Here is a 15,764-nt window from a genome sequence, read left to right on the forward strand (position 1 = left end):
TCTCTAAAAGAGTAATAACATTTTTGTTGATGACCTTCATATATTCAGGTGTGATTATATTCTCTACCAAACTGTACACAGATAGCTGTGACACACACACACACACACACAAACACACACACACACACACACACACACACACACACACACACACACACACACACACACACACACACACAGGCGCACACATCATCCACTCGAAGACAAAGAGCATCCTCAAGGAGTCGCAGGTTGTAATGAATCTCATGGTCACGCTTGGACGGGCTCGTTGAAGTATGATAAGTTGTGTTGGCATTTGGAAAGCTCATATGTCTGGGATGTGATCATCAGCCTAATCTGGATCATTGTTTGTAATGCCAGCCCAGGTTTGAGCTAATTTATGCTAATGGATCAAGATGGGACATCACATTTAGTTGTTCTGAAGCGATTAATCATTGTTAGCCACTTTCCCTTTCAAAATTACACCGGAGCTTTTCTGCGAGCTCGGTGTGGAAAAAAGTACAATTTGATGATTTCTGAATGAAAAATTGAGGGGAGTTACGTTCACTGCCATTCATTTACGTGACAGATATAATGGGTGTGTTATTTGAAGTGACAGTGCAGGCAAACCGTGCGCTTTCATGCCTTCTTTTGAATTCAAAGCGAACATGTGCACAGCTGCGTGCGCTCTGAAAAGCATGTCTTTGCTCAACCGCCATCACCTCTCGATGTATCTGAACGCAAGGGCTGCATCATGTTGTGAATTTTTTTTTTTTTTTTTTTTTTTTGGCCACCCTGTTCACAACAATGCTTCTTTTGCTCTTTTTCTGCCATTGGGAGTAGATGGAGGGGGAGGTGTTGCGGGCGCTAGATTTTACTGCTATTGCAGCATGCTTTCAGCACGGGCGAGGCCACGTATGTGGATGTGGCCAGGGACTATCAGTGGCTTTAGAGATGTAGACATCGCCACTTCACAAATCACAACAGCTTTGATCTCAGCCAAAATAATGCCAAAAAGACTTTTTTTGGAGGGGGGGGAATAAATTCAGTACCTCAGATGTCTCTTGCTCTTGTCCACTTTGTTCTATAGGCTCATATTTTGGGGAGGCTTGGGTGCTTTTATCTAACCTTCTATCGCGCCTTCAGATGAAAGTAAGTGGTGGGGCTACTCATGAAAAGCTTCAGTCGCCATTTTGGAGTGGCCAGATTGTTCTGACAAGACTCAAAAAGGAGTACTTTGTCTGGCGATTCAAGCTATGTTTGCTTTAGAAACGACTTCCTATTTGTGGCTTTTTTTTTTGTTGCTCATCCAAGAGTTGGAAAAACAACTGATGCACAGCCAAAATGATTCATATGACTGAAGGCGCAGAGGTGAAGGAAAACCAGAGCAGATATTTCCGCTCTTACAAGCTCTCATCACTGATCTCTGATGAGCAACGCCAACCAGAGATGAGGCCAACTGACAACAGGGAAGTCAATTAGCCTTGCTGCAGCATTAATCACCTCTGATTGACAGTTAAAAGATAACCAGACAGCTAGCGTTCCTTAAAAGTAGCAATGTGTAAAATATGACAAGCTATAAAAATAAATCGCCTAATTTAAGCACGGAGGCCAGATTGAATTCTGCACATGCCATAAACCTCCGAGAAAGCATCCTAAATTCGAGATCTTCAAACATCTTTGCCCTGTCATTCCTTTTTCGGCACTTTTACGAGTTGGTCACCACCTGCCACTGTTGATCCACCGTCTCGCAGCCCAGAAAATATGATTTGGAAGGACAGTGATTTGCGGACTGAAAATGACTGTGGACAGCAAATTTGTCATCCAATCTATGGACTGCTCTCAGACACGCAATTATTCTGGTGTGGCATGTTGTTTTCGCAGTAAGGAGCAGAGACAAACAAGTACATAAATCAATGAGTGGATTAACATGTTATGAGCAGTTGAATCCTGCACTTCTTTTCTCCACTCTGAAGGTGTGTAAATAATTCACACTTGAGATACCAGACACAAGAAACAGACCTCTTACAAGATGAATCACCTAGTGCAGTAGATATAGAAAAGGTATCATGGCACATTGGAGCCTTTAAATGGTGAATTATGGAGCTTTGTAAACCTGTGCACAGCACTTTGTAGCCCTGATGGTTTATCACAGCATACCAGGGGGTCATAAAAATGACTTCACTTTTACAGAATGTTCAAAATATGACTTTGAATTAGCCAATAAGACAGCAATACACATCCTAATGGTTTCATGACCCCTAAGAACAAAGTAATGTCAGCTTGCAACACCTTATCACAGGATGTACGTAATCTATGAGCAGTTTAAAAACAGTGACTGTTCCTCCACTCTCACTTTTCCTGTTTCTAAGTAATTTTGATCGGCTTGAACACGTGAAACTGTCCAGTGTTAGACGAGGAAAAGAAGAGAGATGACAGAAAAAAAATCTGTCTAGAAGAAATATTATTTTTTCTCCTCCTTTGTTGATAAAAACCTCACAGCATCTCCTTTAAAATATCCGTGCCATCTAAAAATACTGAGGTCATGTGTACAATTTTTTATAAACCTACCCCAAAGACATATTGGACTAGCCACACAAGAAAAAGAAAAACACTACATTTAATCTTTGATAAACCAAGTGCTTTATTTTATTATTCAGCCTCTGCTAATTGTGTCTCAGTAAGTAATGATAGGTAGTAACTAGGGAGATTAGTAACTCTGTAAGTAAAGGAGGAAATTTAATGGGATAAGTCAATCAGGATACAAAAAAAAGTTAATGTATTCCGGTAATGTTACAAAAAAATATATATATGTAATTGGATCACAGAAAGGATTACAGTCTTAAAATAAAGAATTATACAGTAGTCTGTAACCATGCAACTGCACACACAGTAACACTTCACAAGTTTTATTTTACTGAATACATTTTTTTAAGTGTCACTGTAACATATAGGCATGAGGCTCTGGGGATTTAACAGTGGATCTCTGGCTCAACCTTCAGAACCACAGCACCCCAATTATTGGGTATATACACTCAATATAGATTACAGTTTGTGTCAAGACATCGTATCAGTAGTATTCAGTAGTAGTAGTAGGATCATTAGTATTTCATGTCAGGTAGCAAAAAAATGGAAATAGCCATGTATGTTTCAACTATGTCATAATTGCAGTATTCCTGTCCGTCAGGCTGGGAACCCCAAGCATTGTTCTTTGCCTTCCTGTCAAACTGTTGTGAAGGACCTGTTTGGTATAGAGGCGTATAAATCAGCTCGAGGCAGGAGCAATGAACCAACAAGTGAGCTTTCTCACTTTCTATCAAGATTCTGCTTTAAACAGCCAGATGAAACACAAAATACATTGGACAGATTTTGGAGAGAAAAACAGGTGATATCACCAAATTCAAGAATATATATTGATTGTTATTTAGCCCACCAGGTGACTGTCAATGTTACTGAAAAGCCGTGAGTTTTCTATGTCATCATCTTGGTGAAATTATTTTAGCAAAAAAACAAACAAAAAATCAGCTAGCCCTTTTTTTTTTTTTTTTTTTTTTTTGGTCAGATCTTTGTTAATTAATGGTTTGACAGAAATTAAACTGGATTTGAGAACCTTGAGAACTCAGTGACGTTGGCGTCTATCCACTCACCTGCTCACAAACCCTGTGTTGGTTTTAGCAACAGTATTCTGCCACACCAGACTACTTCCTCAGCAGGCGGTGGCTTTCTCACCGTCTCGCAGTTTATCTCTTCAAGTTTGAATTTGTTGTCACACACCTGCGCTCCCTCGACACAAACACAAACACTCCTTGATGAAACCCTCCGCCGCACTGTGACTCAACTCTCTGTTGCAGCCGGTGGCCAACTGGAGCACAAACACTACCAGTTACAGTCAGCTTCCTGGGGAGAGGGGTCGCACCGCCACCCGGCCAGCGTGATCCTCGCTTTTTGTTGCACTTTCTCATATGAGTGTGCTCGGACAACTTGCTTTTAAATGTGAAGTAATCCATGGTGTCCTCTGAGTGTACACGCTGCGAAAGGTATTTGTGCTGTCCAAGATGCTTTCCTCAGCTCCTGTAGCTGACTGAGCTGAGGTGCAAACATCCCAGAGGCACACAGAGGAAAACAATAGCAAAGTCTTGCAGCAGTTTTTTTTTTTTTTTTCCCCCCACAATAAATAAAAATATCACAATAAATCTATAACTGGAAGCTATTTTGGACAATTTAGTAGACTGCTTATCTTTGCCTCACCCTGCTGCAGTCTGGCAAAATATACAGTAAATGTTGGCCGTTTAAGTTTCTCTAAAACACTGATAAGTTTACATTTGTACATGCATAGGCTTTGTACCATGTTGGTATTTCTAAAATATGTGTAATATCATGTTCACATCACATTTGTATGACATACAGTCATAACACGATGTGGAGGGGATCGTGGTGGGGTTACATTTGTAAGCACGACAACAGTGAGGCGCCCAGCAAATTCCAGCCAGTGTTTGTGGTGACAAAACCACAGCATAAATTTAAAAAATGTAACCAATAGAAATGTAAAGTTGCAGCATTTATTCTGGCGATCCGGTTGCCATACCGTCAGATTACGGCGCAACTTCTTTTTCTAAGGCTGTGAGGCTTCTTGACTCATCTTTCACACTCCACTCCAACTTAAAATAAAACTACATTCTTCTGTAGTGTGAAATGTCTACAGCTTTTTATTTATAGTACAGCTGCATATAAATGAACCTTGATCAATAAATGGAAACAGCATCCAAAATTCATTCGCCATCTCATTCTGTTTCCTGTCACACTTCGCCTGTCCTGTCAGTTAAGGCCATGAAAAGGCAAAAAAATTATGCATTAGTGATTGCTATCACTATCTCCTCCTCTCCTGCAAAACTACCAAAACTGTTATAAAAAACAACGCTGTGTAATATTACAGTGAATTATCTGTTTTGAAAGTGACGCATTTAAATGTCTTCATGCAGCTTAGACAAGAGTTTCTGCAAACAGTTCTCACCCCCATGAGGTAGACGAATCAAATTGACCTTACTGTGCCAAATCTGGTGTTAATCTTTGGAAAAATATTAGAAGCTCTTTCTTAATAGAGCTTAAGAGTCTCAAATAGCTATTAGTTAAACAGGGCTCATGGGTGGAGAAAAGATTTATGTTCAAAGAAATAATTAAAGGCTGCTTCTTAATTGACTTGTCCTGCAGCCAATAGGACATATATTAACTGACCTTATAGTCCTCTTCATAAATCAGTGAGCCCAATAATTTTACATTTACATCACTTGGAGCTGAACTAATCAGTGATCTCATTTCAGAGTGGATTGGTTGCAATTTTGCAACGAGCGGGTTCGCAAAGGAGAGCGCTCAGGTCTGCACCGCTGCTTGCGCTGACTTGAGAACATGCTGCATATAAAAAAAAGAGCAAGGTTAATTGAGGTCAATTAATCTAGTTTAAATAATATGTACAGATACATTTGAGACCCTGTATCATGTTCTTCATATATTCAGTCTGTCACCTCCAACGCACGTTTACGAATGCACTCGAGCCTCAAAGCACGTGTACCAAATGAACAAATCTAAATACAGAGAAGTGTAAATGGAACATGACAAATAAGAAGAATTGATTGTTTTGACTCTTTAAAGCTATGTAATTAGATAGCGTGGGACCAAATTTGCCATAAATACATGTTGTGGTAATTGACTCATGTTTTCCTATTTCTTTGAAATGTCAAACAGCTGTTCTCATATCAGTTTCATTAGAAAAGTATTTTTCACACTCCCACCCAAGACATCAGCGCAGACGCTGAGTCTCAATGTGATGCGTGAATCACATTTACTGAGCTCCACCAGGATGTACTTCATTAGCGCAGCGGATCCTTGGAAGCGGTTATGACCCGCGTTTGTTTCTACCAATTGTCAAAGGACAATGACTCAACTTCAACAGTACTTTTGTTGTTAAAACCATACCAGGAACAGCTTTGTAATGTTCAGTGGCTGTGGGCGTGATGAATGAAAGGTAACCTGATTACCAGCGGAGCTATTAAAATCCCTCATGTGTGACCCGCCACAGCAACCCTCTCTGCTTAGCAGCAGGGCTGCAGATTGTTGTTTGGCTCATATTAGTGGGTGTGTGTGTCACTATTGATTTCAACCCTTTTTTTTTTTCTTCTCATAGTGCGTTTAGCTCATGCAGGACTTCCATTCATTATCTGGAATATACAATTAAAGCAGGGTGCAGGGCAGTCCTGATTCTTTTCGTTTTCTCAACCTCTCAGCTGCGTCTCTTCCATAATGCAGTTGTGTTGCAGGTAAAACAGTTTGTCTTCTGTTACATTTAACATGCCTCACTGAATATGGCTTTTAAAAACAGGGTTACAGTTTGCCTTTGTTTATGCACAATTTCAATTTGCGCTTAAAAAGAAACACCAGGAATATGAGAATTAAAAAAAAAAGTCTGGCAACACTATGAAGCCCATGTCTATGATGTATTATACTGCAATATGAACATATGTTAAATGCACTCATGGATATTCATAATTATTCAATCGTAACTCATAATCTCACTAGTGGTTATATTGCATTATAAACAGTAGTATCATGTATGTTAGTGCTTGTTTAAAAAAAAAAAAAAAAAAAAAAAAAAAAAGCACTTTTTTCACTGTCCTTAAAGTAACCATGACCACTTATGCTTTCTTGTAACCAGCAACTGATGAACTACATCAGTCTATAACACAGGCTTTACATTAGTTTACTTAAAGCAACAAATGGCCACTGTAACTTGGAATCACATTATAATGCATTACAAAAGATAATTCGCTATACTAAAAAATAAAATGTACAACTATGACAATTTTAATAGATTATGATCCTGGGCAAAGTAGTGAAAGAGTAATTATGAAGTATTGATACTTGACCTCATAAGTCATGATAAAATTATTCATGAAGTATGATTATTGCTATAGAGCATTCAGAATAATTGTTATTGCTGACTATAATTATAAGCATGTTCTTAATGCATTATAAATATTTACAATTGCTTATACTTATATAGGTGTATAATGGTGAATTATAATGTGCATAATGTGTTATAATACATAATAGACATGGGCTTCATAGAGAGTTTTACCAAAATTAGAACACACACACATGCATGACAACAACTGCAGGTGTATCGCTGTTCTGAATAATGTGGTTTTTACATTCCGTACTACATGACGGCTTGTATTGGGTGATTCTTGTCTACACAGGGAGCCTGATGCTTGCACAGGAATTGAATTGTGTCACATAGGTTTGGTAAAACGTGGAAAGAGAGTGTTGGGTTGAATCGGTTAAGATGAATGCAGCTCCTCAGTGTTTGTTTTAAATTCCCACATACAAAATTCACCAAAGCAATGCCTTTTGATTATTTTATGAGGTGGTTCTCATGGTACACTTACATAAACACACACATCTGTGGGTGTTTACTATGGTAATGCTGTTTGTGGCTCGCATGGTTCATATTTCATGGTAAGTGTGTCGTGCACTGTGGGACTCACACTGGTCTGGGTATTCACTGAGTGTCACCCAGCCTTGGTCTTTGTCTGATTTGGTCTCAACCCCTCACATTCTTAATTTAGTCTCTGTGTTGATACACCCTGGTCTTGTTTAGGACTTGGTCTAGTTTTATGGTGTGGTCTTTTGCTACAGAAAAAAATTAGACATTTGACTGGTGTGGAAAATTTGTCAGTCAGTAAAAACTAAATGTAACAAAGTGCACACAATTATAAAAGAATTAAGCATGTGAGCTTCGGTTGAATAGGGGAGAAACTGCAGCACATGAAAGCATCCAATCTGTGTGGACGCCCCTCACACTGATACATAAAACAACTAGAAAATGTATTTTTCCAGCACATTTCACACATTTTGTTCGTTTAGGTTTTGCTGGATCTTTTTTAATTGCTCTTTTTGCGCCCTCTTCTTCTGCAGTGATTTACAGCATCTGATTAGAGAATAAAGCTGTTGATGCACTACTTGCAGCAAGAACTGGATGGATGGAAACGCATATTTATTTTTGGTCCAAGGCTCCACATGAAGGGAATTTCTTTTTGAATCTTTTGTGGACATTTTAAGTAAGCAGATTTGAGATTCTCCAGAGACGCTTTTCAGCAAGTTGTATCATAATATCCTGATGTTTTATTTATGCTTATCATCTTTATCATCTTCATCTTTTTGATATATATATATATATATATATATATATATATATATATATATATAGATAGATAGATAGATAGATAGATAGATAGATAGATAGATAGATAGATAGATAGATAGATAGATAGATAGATAGATATAGATGTATCAAAATGTTTCCAGTCAATTTTAAAAGGGCAGGTCAGTTTAAACTGCTTAACTGCTTTTTTACTCAGCTTTCATATCCCTCCAGATTCAAAGTGAGTTGTTTCTTGCACCAAGGAGACATGGCCCACTGTAGTTGTAACAAGGAGGAAACAAGGTCTTCTGATGCTCTAAAAATGTTTTTGGTAGTAGAGAGGGAAGAAAATGCATATCATCAAATTCAACAACAACAACAACAACAAAAACAAAAACTCAGATGGTTTCTTTTACTTATTCACCCACTAAAAAACATAGTAAACGTCCCAATGTAAAAAATGAAAAATGTATATTTCTCTGTATTCTTCATCTGTATTGATATTCACAATAAAGCATCCTTCTAACGCCTCTTTAATATCATTACATTTAATAAATAACATCACAGCCAAACCAAATAAATGCATGTTACCAAACAACATACAACATTTTCTAGTCTTGTATACTTTTGTTTTTTGGAATTTGCTAATTTTGAGATCCAACCCTTGAGAAGACATGTTGGGGGCTTCAGCTTCTTAGCATTTATTCATTCTACCCAGCGGCCCTTTTTTTTTCATCAAATTCTCAACTTTTAAAATAGTTAAGCAGTCATTGCTTTCTTTTTCATGCAAAAGTTCCCATTGGGATCCTTTAATTCACTCCGTTTTGATACTTGTGGCAGCATCACAGTGAGTCTTGGATATCCACAAAATACACAGACGCAGACAGGGGGTGATTTGGCCTGAGGCGAAGCCAAAGGCTGTTTACCACCCAAAGAATTTTCACTCTTCAAAATGTTCCTTACAGTAGAATAGATAGACAGGATGTAGTTGCCGTGTATAATTTGTTTATGAGGGCTCTGCACTGCCGTCTCACACAAACAGTGTGGGGGTTGAACTTTGGCCCCTTGGAGTTTACAAGAACTGTATTTGTCAGGGTCAGGCTTTAGAAATATAGGGCAGGGATGGTCTGGTGCTGAGTGAGTGTGCGGTGTGTTTATCTGTGTGAGCTCTATAATAAAGTGCCAACCTGTTGTGAGCGTCTCTCCGCCTGCTGCACTCTGCTTTAGGCTCCATAGGCTGTGACCTTGAATAAGAGTAGGAAGCAAGCAAAACAACGCAGTGAGAAAAACAGTCATTTGTTCATTGCCGGGCTTTCATGTGTTCAAGGATCAGATGCAACCGCCTCTGACTTGTGGGGACGTTTTACTTAACTGCCCTTTTTTGTCATTTTCAGACTTGGAAAACTTCAAGACGCACAGAAGAAGCTCTGTGTCGGTGCGGGAAGGTCAAGGAGTGGTTCTGCTGTGCGGCCCACCACCACATTCTGGAGGTAAAGTAATCCATTCTCATTTTTTTATTATGTCTTAGGGGCTGGCTGACTGAAAAGCAGAAAACAGAGTGAGATCTGAATTTTTTAAAATGTGTTCAGATGGGATTTGCAGTTTGAAGCTCTTAGTGTTTGGTTTGGACTGGTGCTGTTGAGGATCCAGCTGTTTCAATGACACCTTTGGCTCGGTAATCAACACCTTACTCCATCTGCCACTATGGGGGACTGAATGATTTCAAAGTGATTTCTGTGATGCTCGGGTGCGATCAGTCGTGGTTAGGCCATGAGAATTGTGACAGCCGTGCTGTCGGGTGCTTACAGCTGAGTCTGTTTTGATTAGGGCTTTATTTCTCCACCTCAATCCCATGTTATTATCGTCTGTTCTCCGTCTGAAGGCAAACAGTGTCCTGGATGCATTAGAATGATGAGGAGCAAATAAAATGTTACCTCGTTTTTTTTGCTTGATGAGTCAGATGAGAAGATCAGTATTAACATCTATGTACAAAATACTCAGCTGAAGCAAGGATTGACTTGGCCTTAGGGTGAGCACCGGTGTTGGTGTCAAGTGTGAAAGTAAAACATAGCGGTGTGTTATTTCACCACATACATAATGTAACTAAGCTAATATACATAATATATGTATGTTCGGAACTGCTTTCACAAATCTAACCCAGTAGTTTTAGTACCTTAACTGAACCAAGTATTTTAATGCCATAACTACACCAAGTAGTTTTAGAGCCTAAACCCTAGTAAGTAATTTTAGAGGCTTAATTGAAGTCAAATTGAAATGGATGTTGGAGCATCTTCGGCTTCTGCAATGAGACAAATTTCAAGATGAAATGGAGTATGCAGGCATGAAAAGGTCGCAGGAAAGATATACGTCTAATCTGGATTGACAGTTTTTTATTTTTTCATTTTACTGTCTTTGAGCTTTGAGTCTATAGGCTAAACTAAGCTAACCTCGTCCATGCTCCAGAAACTCTCACCAAAAACAACCTACCCTTATGAGTCAAACATTCGTGTAAAAGCATAATTGTGACGAAAGTGGCTCTTTTAGGATTTACCGTAGTTTCTTTTTCAGGCAAGCTTATTTTCAATGGGGTGCACTCGTACGCTAGCATCACAATCGCTCCTCAAGCCTTCCTGTTAGGTCGCACTTGGGGATCGACACTTTTTTGTCTGCCATGCCCACATGAGTTGTTCAGAAACCTTCTTTTTAGTAAACTCTGTGTACACAAACAATGTTCTCAATGCTCGCGTTCATGTGTAGAGACCCTGGTGATACTATGAACAAAGTTTCATGCTGCGTTGAGTCGTCTTAGTGTTTTAAGAAATAGCGATTTTGATGCTAGCGTATGAGTGCCCCAGCACTCAATTGAAAATGAGCTTGCCCGAAAACAAAACTACAATAAATCTTAAAAGTGCCTCTTTCATTGTACTTATGCTTTTACACAAAGGTCTGACTCATATACGTTCACAAATAAAGCCTAGGTTGCTTTTTGGCGAGAGTTCCACTTTAAGCAAACAGATATGAGAGTGGTGTCATTTTTTGACTTAACTCGCTGCAAGAAAGTCGAAAAAGTATTTCTCAGAAATGTCAAAACTTTTTGTTTATACCTCTGCAAAGGTAGTTCTCTGCAAACAGGCCCACTATTTTTTCCTTCAGCTGCTACACACACAGATAATCAAGGAACATGTGGCATGAATCGGGCGCGCCATGTGGCTGGTATGAAGCTAAATTTATTTAGAGTTTAAACTTAGGTTTCTGGCAAAGTTCCTCATATTTTCTGTCTAATTGCAGCAGATGTGTCCTTTCCTAGCTTCTTCACTTCACTTACTGGAGCCGCTAAATGCAGCAGCTGCTTGGATTACAGTCACCCAACTGACAGCCACCTAACAGATATCACTGATTCTTGCACTGGTCTGCTGTGGTATAAAATGCTGCTGTCTTGAATTGACTGTAATTGTTTAGAGCTTATATCCTGATGGGGATTTTACCTGGTGGAAGCTTGGCAGGCTCTGTGGCGATCTGAATGTTTTAGATTTATTTGCGATGAATTCTCCCGATACGCCTGTATACGTTTGTACTGTGAACAGTTGCTCCGCTGACTCTTTTCATATCTGCCAATTTATGCGGCAGTAATACAATTAAGGTTTGGCGCCTAAGACCAATTGGGAAATAATTCCAGCATGTCAGGCATCTTTCGGCACATGAAAAGCCCCCTGAAGACACTTGTCTCCCCACTAATATACAGAGCCAATACAAGCTGTCAATTACAAGTCCATTTTGGTGAGTTGTGTTTCTCCGCTATAACAGAAGCCACTATCACCATGCCATTCAGTTGGATAAACTAACTTGTCGCTTGGCTCATATCAAGGTTCCTCTTGCATTAAGCAGATGCAGTTTAACGCAGAGTGTTTTGTGTGCCTTTGGTTTACGCTGGCTCGTTTTGTCTCAACTCCCTGAAGTGTAGTGGTTAAGATTTTGCTTTGTTGAAGCATATTTGCCTCCCTGCTTTCAACCAAGACATTAAATGAGAATATAATAAGCCTGAAAATTCACCAAAATCACCGTAAATACACCAGTACACACCATGACATCTATCCATTTACACACCAGAGAGAATGAGACACCATATCAAGATTTACGGAGCTACTCCACACATTCTGCGAAGGCTGTTGGTGCTGAAAATTGCAACTTCAACTTAAAGGTAATTTAAAGGTAAAGAACATGGAGATGCCGTCTGCCCCATTTCAAGTACAGAAGCCATGATGGACACACGTACCCACTCAACCTGTTACCTGCTAATGGACTTTAATGGAGAGGGATGTTTTGGCAAAGTTGCCAAGTGCCTCAAATGGCAGCAGTAAAGATCCATGCTGTGAAGAACACATCATTCAGAGGAAGGTGGAAATGCTAGAAGCAGTTCAGGCTCTTGACCCAGAGAAAAACAATGTAGTAAGATCCATGTTAAGTTTCAGGATCAACAGCCTGTCCTGCCTGTCCTGCGTGGTCCTTGAGATGCTGGACAGAATCCTTTTGGACCTGATGATAGAGAAGAGGTGGACACATTGCACCTCTTCCCTGGAAACTGTTTACTTGTATATTCACTACAGTGGATCTGCTGAGTCAGCCAGCTGACCACTTGCTGTGTGCTGGAATACACACCTTGCCATATTTCTGGAAGGAGGAGAGGTCCAGCAGTTCAGGCTGGAGAAGAGGAAAACAAGATGGCAACAGGGCTGTGCGGCTCAGGGGTAGAGCCAGCGTCTTCTAATCAAAAGGTCGCTGGTTTGATTCCCCTGGTCTTAATGTCGAAGTGTCCTTGGGCAAGATACTGCTCCTGATGTGCTAGTTGGCACCTTGCATGGCAGCCACCACCATTAGTGTATGAATTGAACAAAGGTATCTGCTAAACGCAAGAAACAGTAAAGAGAAGCTCATGAGTATGAAGATATTGTGGCATATCTAAGCCATGAATTTTCGCAGGAGAATCACACCCGAGAAAGCCCCAAAACACCCCGTCATCACAGTTTCTCACCTGGTGGATGATATGGATTACAGCAGGAGAGGTGCTGGTGGGTAATGTCCACTCCACCTAATGAGCCCAGACACACTGCGGCTTGGACAGCCAAAGTGGAGCCTACCTTACTCACAATGCCACATAGCCACTGAGTGACATTTGTGGACTTACTTTTTTCTATCAAAACAACTAATGCTATCTGGACATATAGTAAATCTTTGACATTGAGCAGGGTAGCATGGTTGCTCATTGGTAGGTACTGTTACCTCACAAGGTCCTGGGGTCTTTCAGTGTGCTTTGCAAAATTACTCCGGTTCCGGCTCCAGTTTCCGGCTCCAGTTTCCTCCCACATCAAAAGAAATTAGTTAGTGAGTTGTTTTTGTTTTGTTACGTCAAAGTTGTTTTTTGTTTTTTTGGGGTTTTTTTGTAGTTTTTGTTTCACTATATGTGAAAATATTCTAATAAAAAGCCAAAATAAAAACGCAAACATATAATTCATAGTTTTTATTGAGAATTAAGGAAATGTTAAGAATGCATGTAATGTTACTTATGGACTACAACATTTACATGTAAGTTGTCATCTGTTTCTAGAAGGCTTGCGGTGAACAACGGTTACATTGCAATTATTTTTAACTTGTGTTCATGAGTAAGGTTAAACATGCACAGCAATTGAAGAAGCACTGCAGCAAGGCTCAGCATAATTTCTTTCTCCAAGGGCAAAAGATCTAAACCTTAAACCTGATGGTAGAGTTGGAGTATTAATACAGTGATACAGTAATGCCATATTGATTTCCGGATGTTGTAAGAAGCTCAGGTGGATCAAATTTCGGCTAATATTGCGCAGATAATAAGAAGAGCAAGGCCATGGAAAAAAGAAAAATAAATTATGGAGGAGTATTTGTGCTCTTAATCTAAAATTCAGAATGTTAGAAATCAATTGATCATTCAAGCAGAGTTTGGTGTTTGGAGCAGGCATTTCCCACTGCCTGAGAAGGCAAGTTCCAGAGCTACAAGTCATTTAAAGCAAGGTAAGAAGTGTGGTGTGCAATTGAACCCACTATCCACCAAATGCCTTTAATCCATACCGAAGACACAGATGACAAGAAAGAAAATCCCCCAGTATCTTTGAAATAAAAATTAGCATATCTGAACACTGTTTCAGTTATGCAGCAATGTTGTTATCAGAAATGTAAACTGATCTTCTCTGTGGAGGGAGACTTTAATAGCTTCATATGTCAGTGGACAACTGGGCTGAACAGACCCCATGAAAATTATGTCGCTATTTTCAACCCATTTACAATCCTTATTTATAAAAGGGACTTAAAAATATGGGAAACATTAATGTATTATTATTTATACAACTGGGAATTTGGAATTTTGAAATGAAAATGTGTAGGAACCCTAATTAATTACCATTGGAGAGAAATAGGCAATTATCAGGTGACATGAAATGATCCCCAAAAAAAGGTCAAATGACGGACAATCATGATCGGCCAAATTCAGCAAAGACACCGAAACAACAGCATAACATCCGGTTAGGATGGAAACACCAACATTTTTTTCTGTTTGTTGCTGTGCTTATAACACAGTGTATATAACTGTGGTTGCGCATAATTCTTCAGTTATCGTGGGAACTTGCAACTCTGGCTAACTTGCAGTGCTGCACTGTGCTGCACTCAAAATGCAGCTGATGACCGATGACTGATGACAGAGCACGGAGCAAACCATAGCACAGCCATTCAGCAACGTACATTCAACCAGTGGAATTCCAGTGTGAGTGACCTGCAAGTCACATACATTGATTATTCCTGATTTATTTGCAAAGTCTGTTTCAATTGCACTTTTGTTCCATCTTCCTTTTATAGTGATTGACAGACCAACTCATTTCCCTTAGCTGACACTATGCAGAATCAATGAGTCCAGTGTTGGACTGTGTTGGAGATGTTGGAGCTGTTCACACACTTAGACATATGCAGAGCATGCTCTGATGAATGTCACACACACACACACACACACACACACACACACACACACACACACACACACACACACACACACATGCTGCTGGTCGCATCATCAGACTAGTCAAACTGGCCTAAATGTTGTGCCACTACTGGTTATCTTTGTTGACCCAATGTATGTTGCCTTTGTTACACCTTAAATGGCACTCGCCTCAGCTTGTTGCAGGAAGAACGCCGGTAATCTGGCAATTGAGACTTGTTTCTTCGACATCATGCTGAAATCAATGGGACTGAAATGTTGATATGGATGTGTGCTTAAGAGAAGGTTCTGTCATTAGTCAGCAAGCTGAAGATTGATTTGTATTTTGAATTGATTTAAACGTAATTGGTCTGGGAAGGAAATGAGTAGCATGATATGTATTGAATGATAATTTGTCAATAAACTGAATTATACCTGGTGATTGCTCACTGTGAAGCACTCAGTGTTTGATTTATTTATTTGCATTAACTTATTGTTTTGAATTGCAAATTTTATGAAAGTCAGGAGCACAGTACAGATGCTTCTTTGACTTTTTGAAAACCCTTTAAAGACCAGCAGGTTGGTTTGCTTTTTTTTTTT

General features: G+C 39.5%; 1 protein-coding gene across 2 annotated transcripts in view; it reads left to right on the forward strand.

Moving 5' to 3' along the window:
- Window positions 1-15,764, forward strand: part of cntn4 (contactin 4) — a 162,347-nt gene that overhangs the window by 63,182 nt on the left and 83,401 nt on the right. For both annotated transcript variants that reach the window (XM_037102439.1, XM_037102440.1), the window contains exon 5: window positions 9,568-9,663. In XM_037102439.1, the coding sequence (XP_036958334.1) occupies window positions 9,568-9,663 (96 nt within the window). The remainder of the gene's footprint in view (window positions 1-9,567; window positions 9,664-15,764) is intronic.

Source organism: Acanthopagrus latus, chromosome 6 (genome assembly GCF_904848185.1).
Source record: "Acanthopagrus latus isolate v.2019 chromosome 6, fAcaLat1.1, whole genome shotgun sequence".
Lineage (NCBI taxonomy): Eukaryota > Metazoa > Chordata > Actinopteri > Spariformes > Sparidae > Acanthopagrus > Acanthopagrus latus.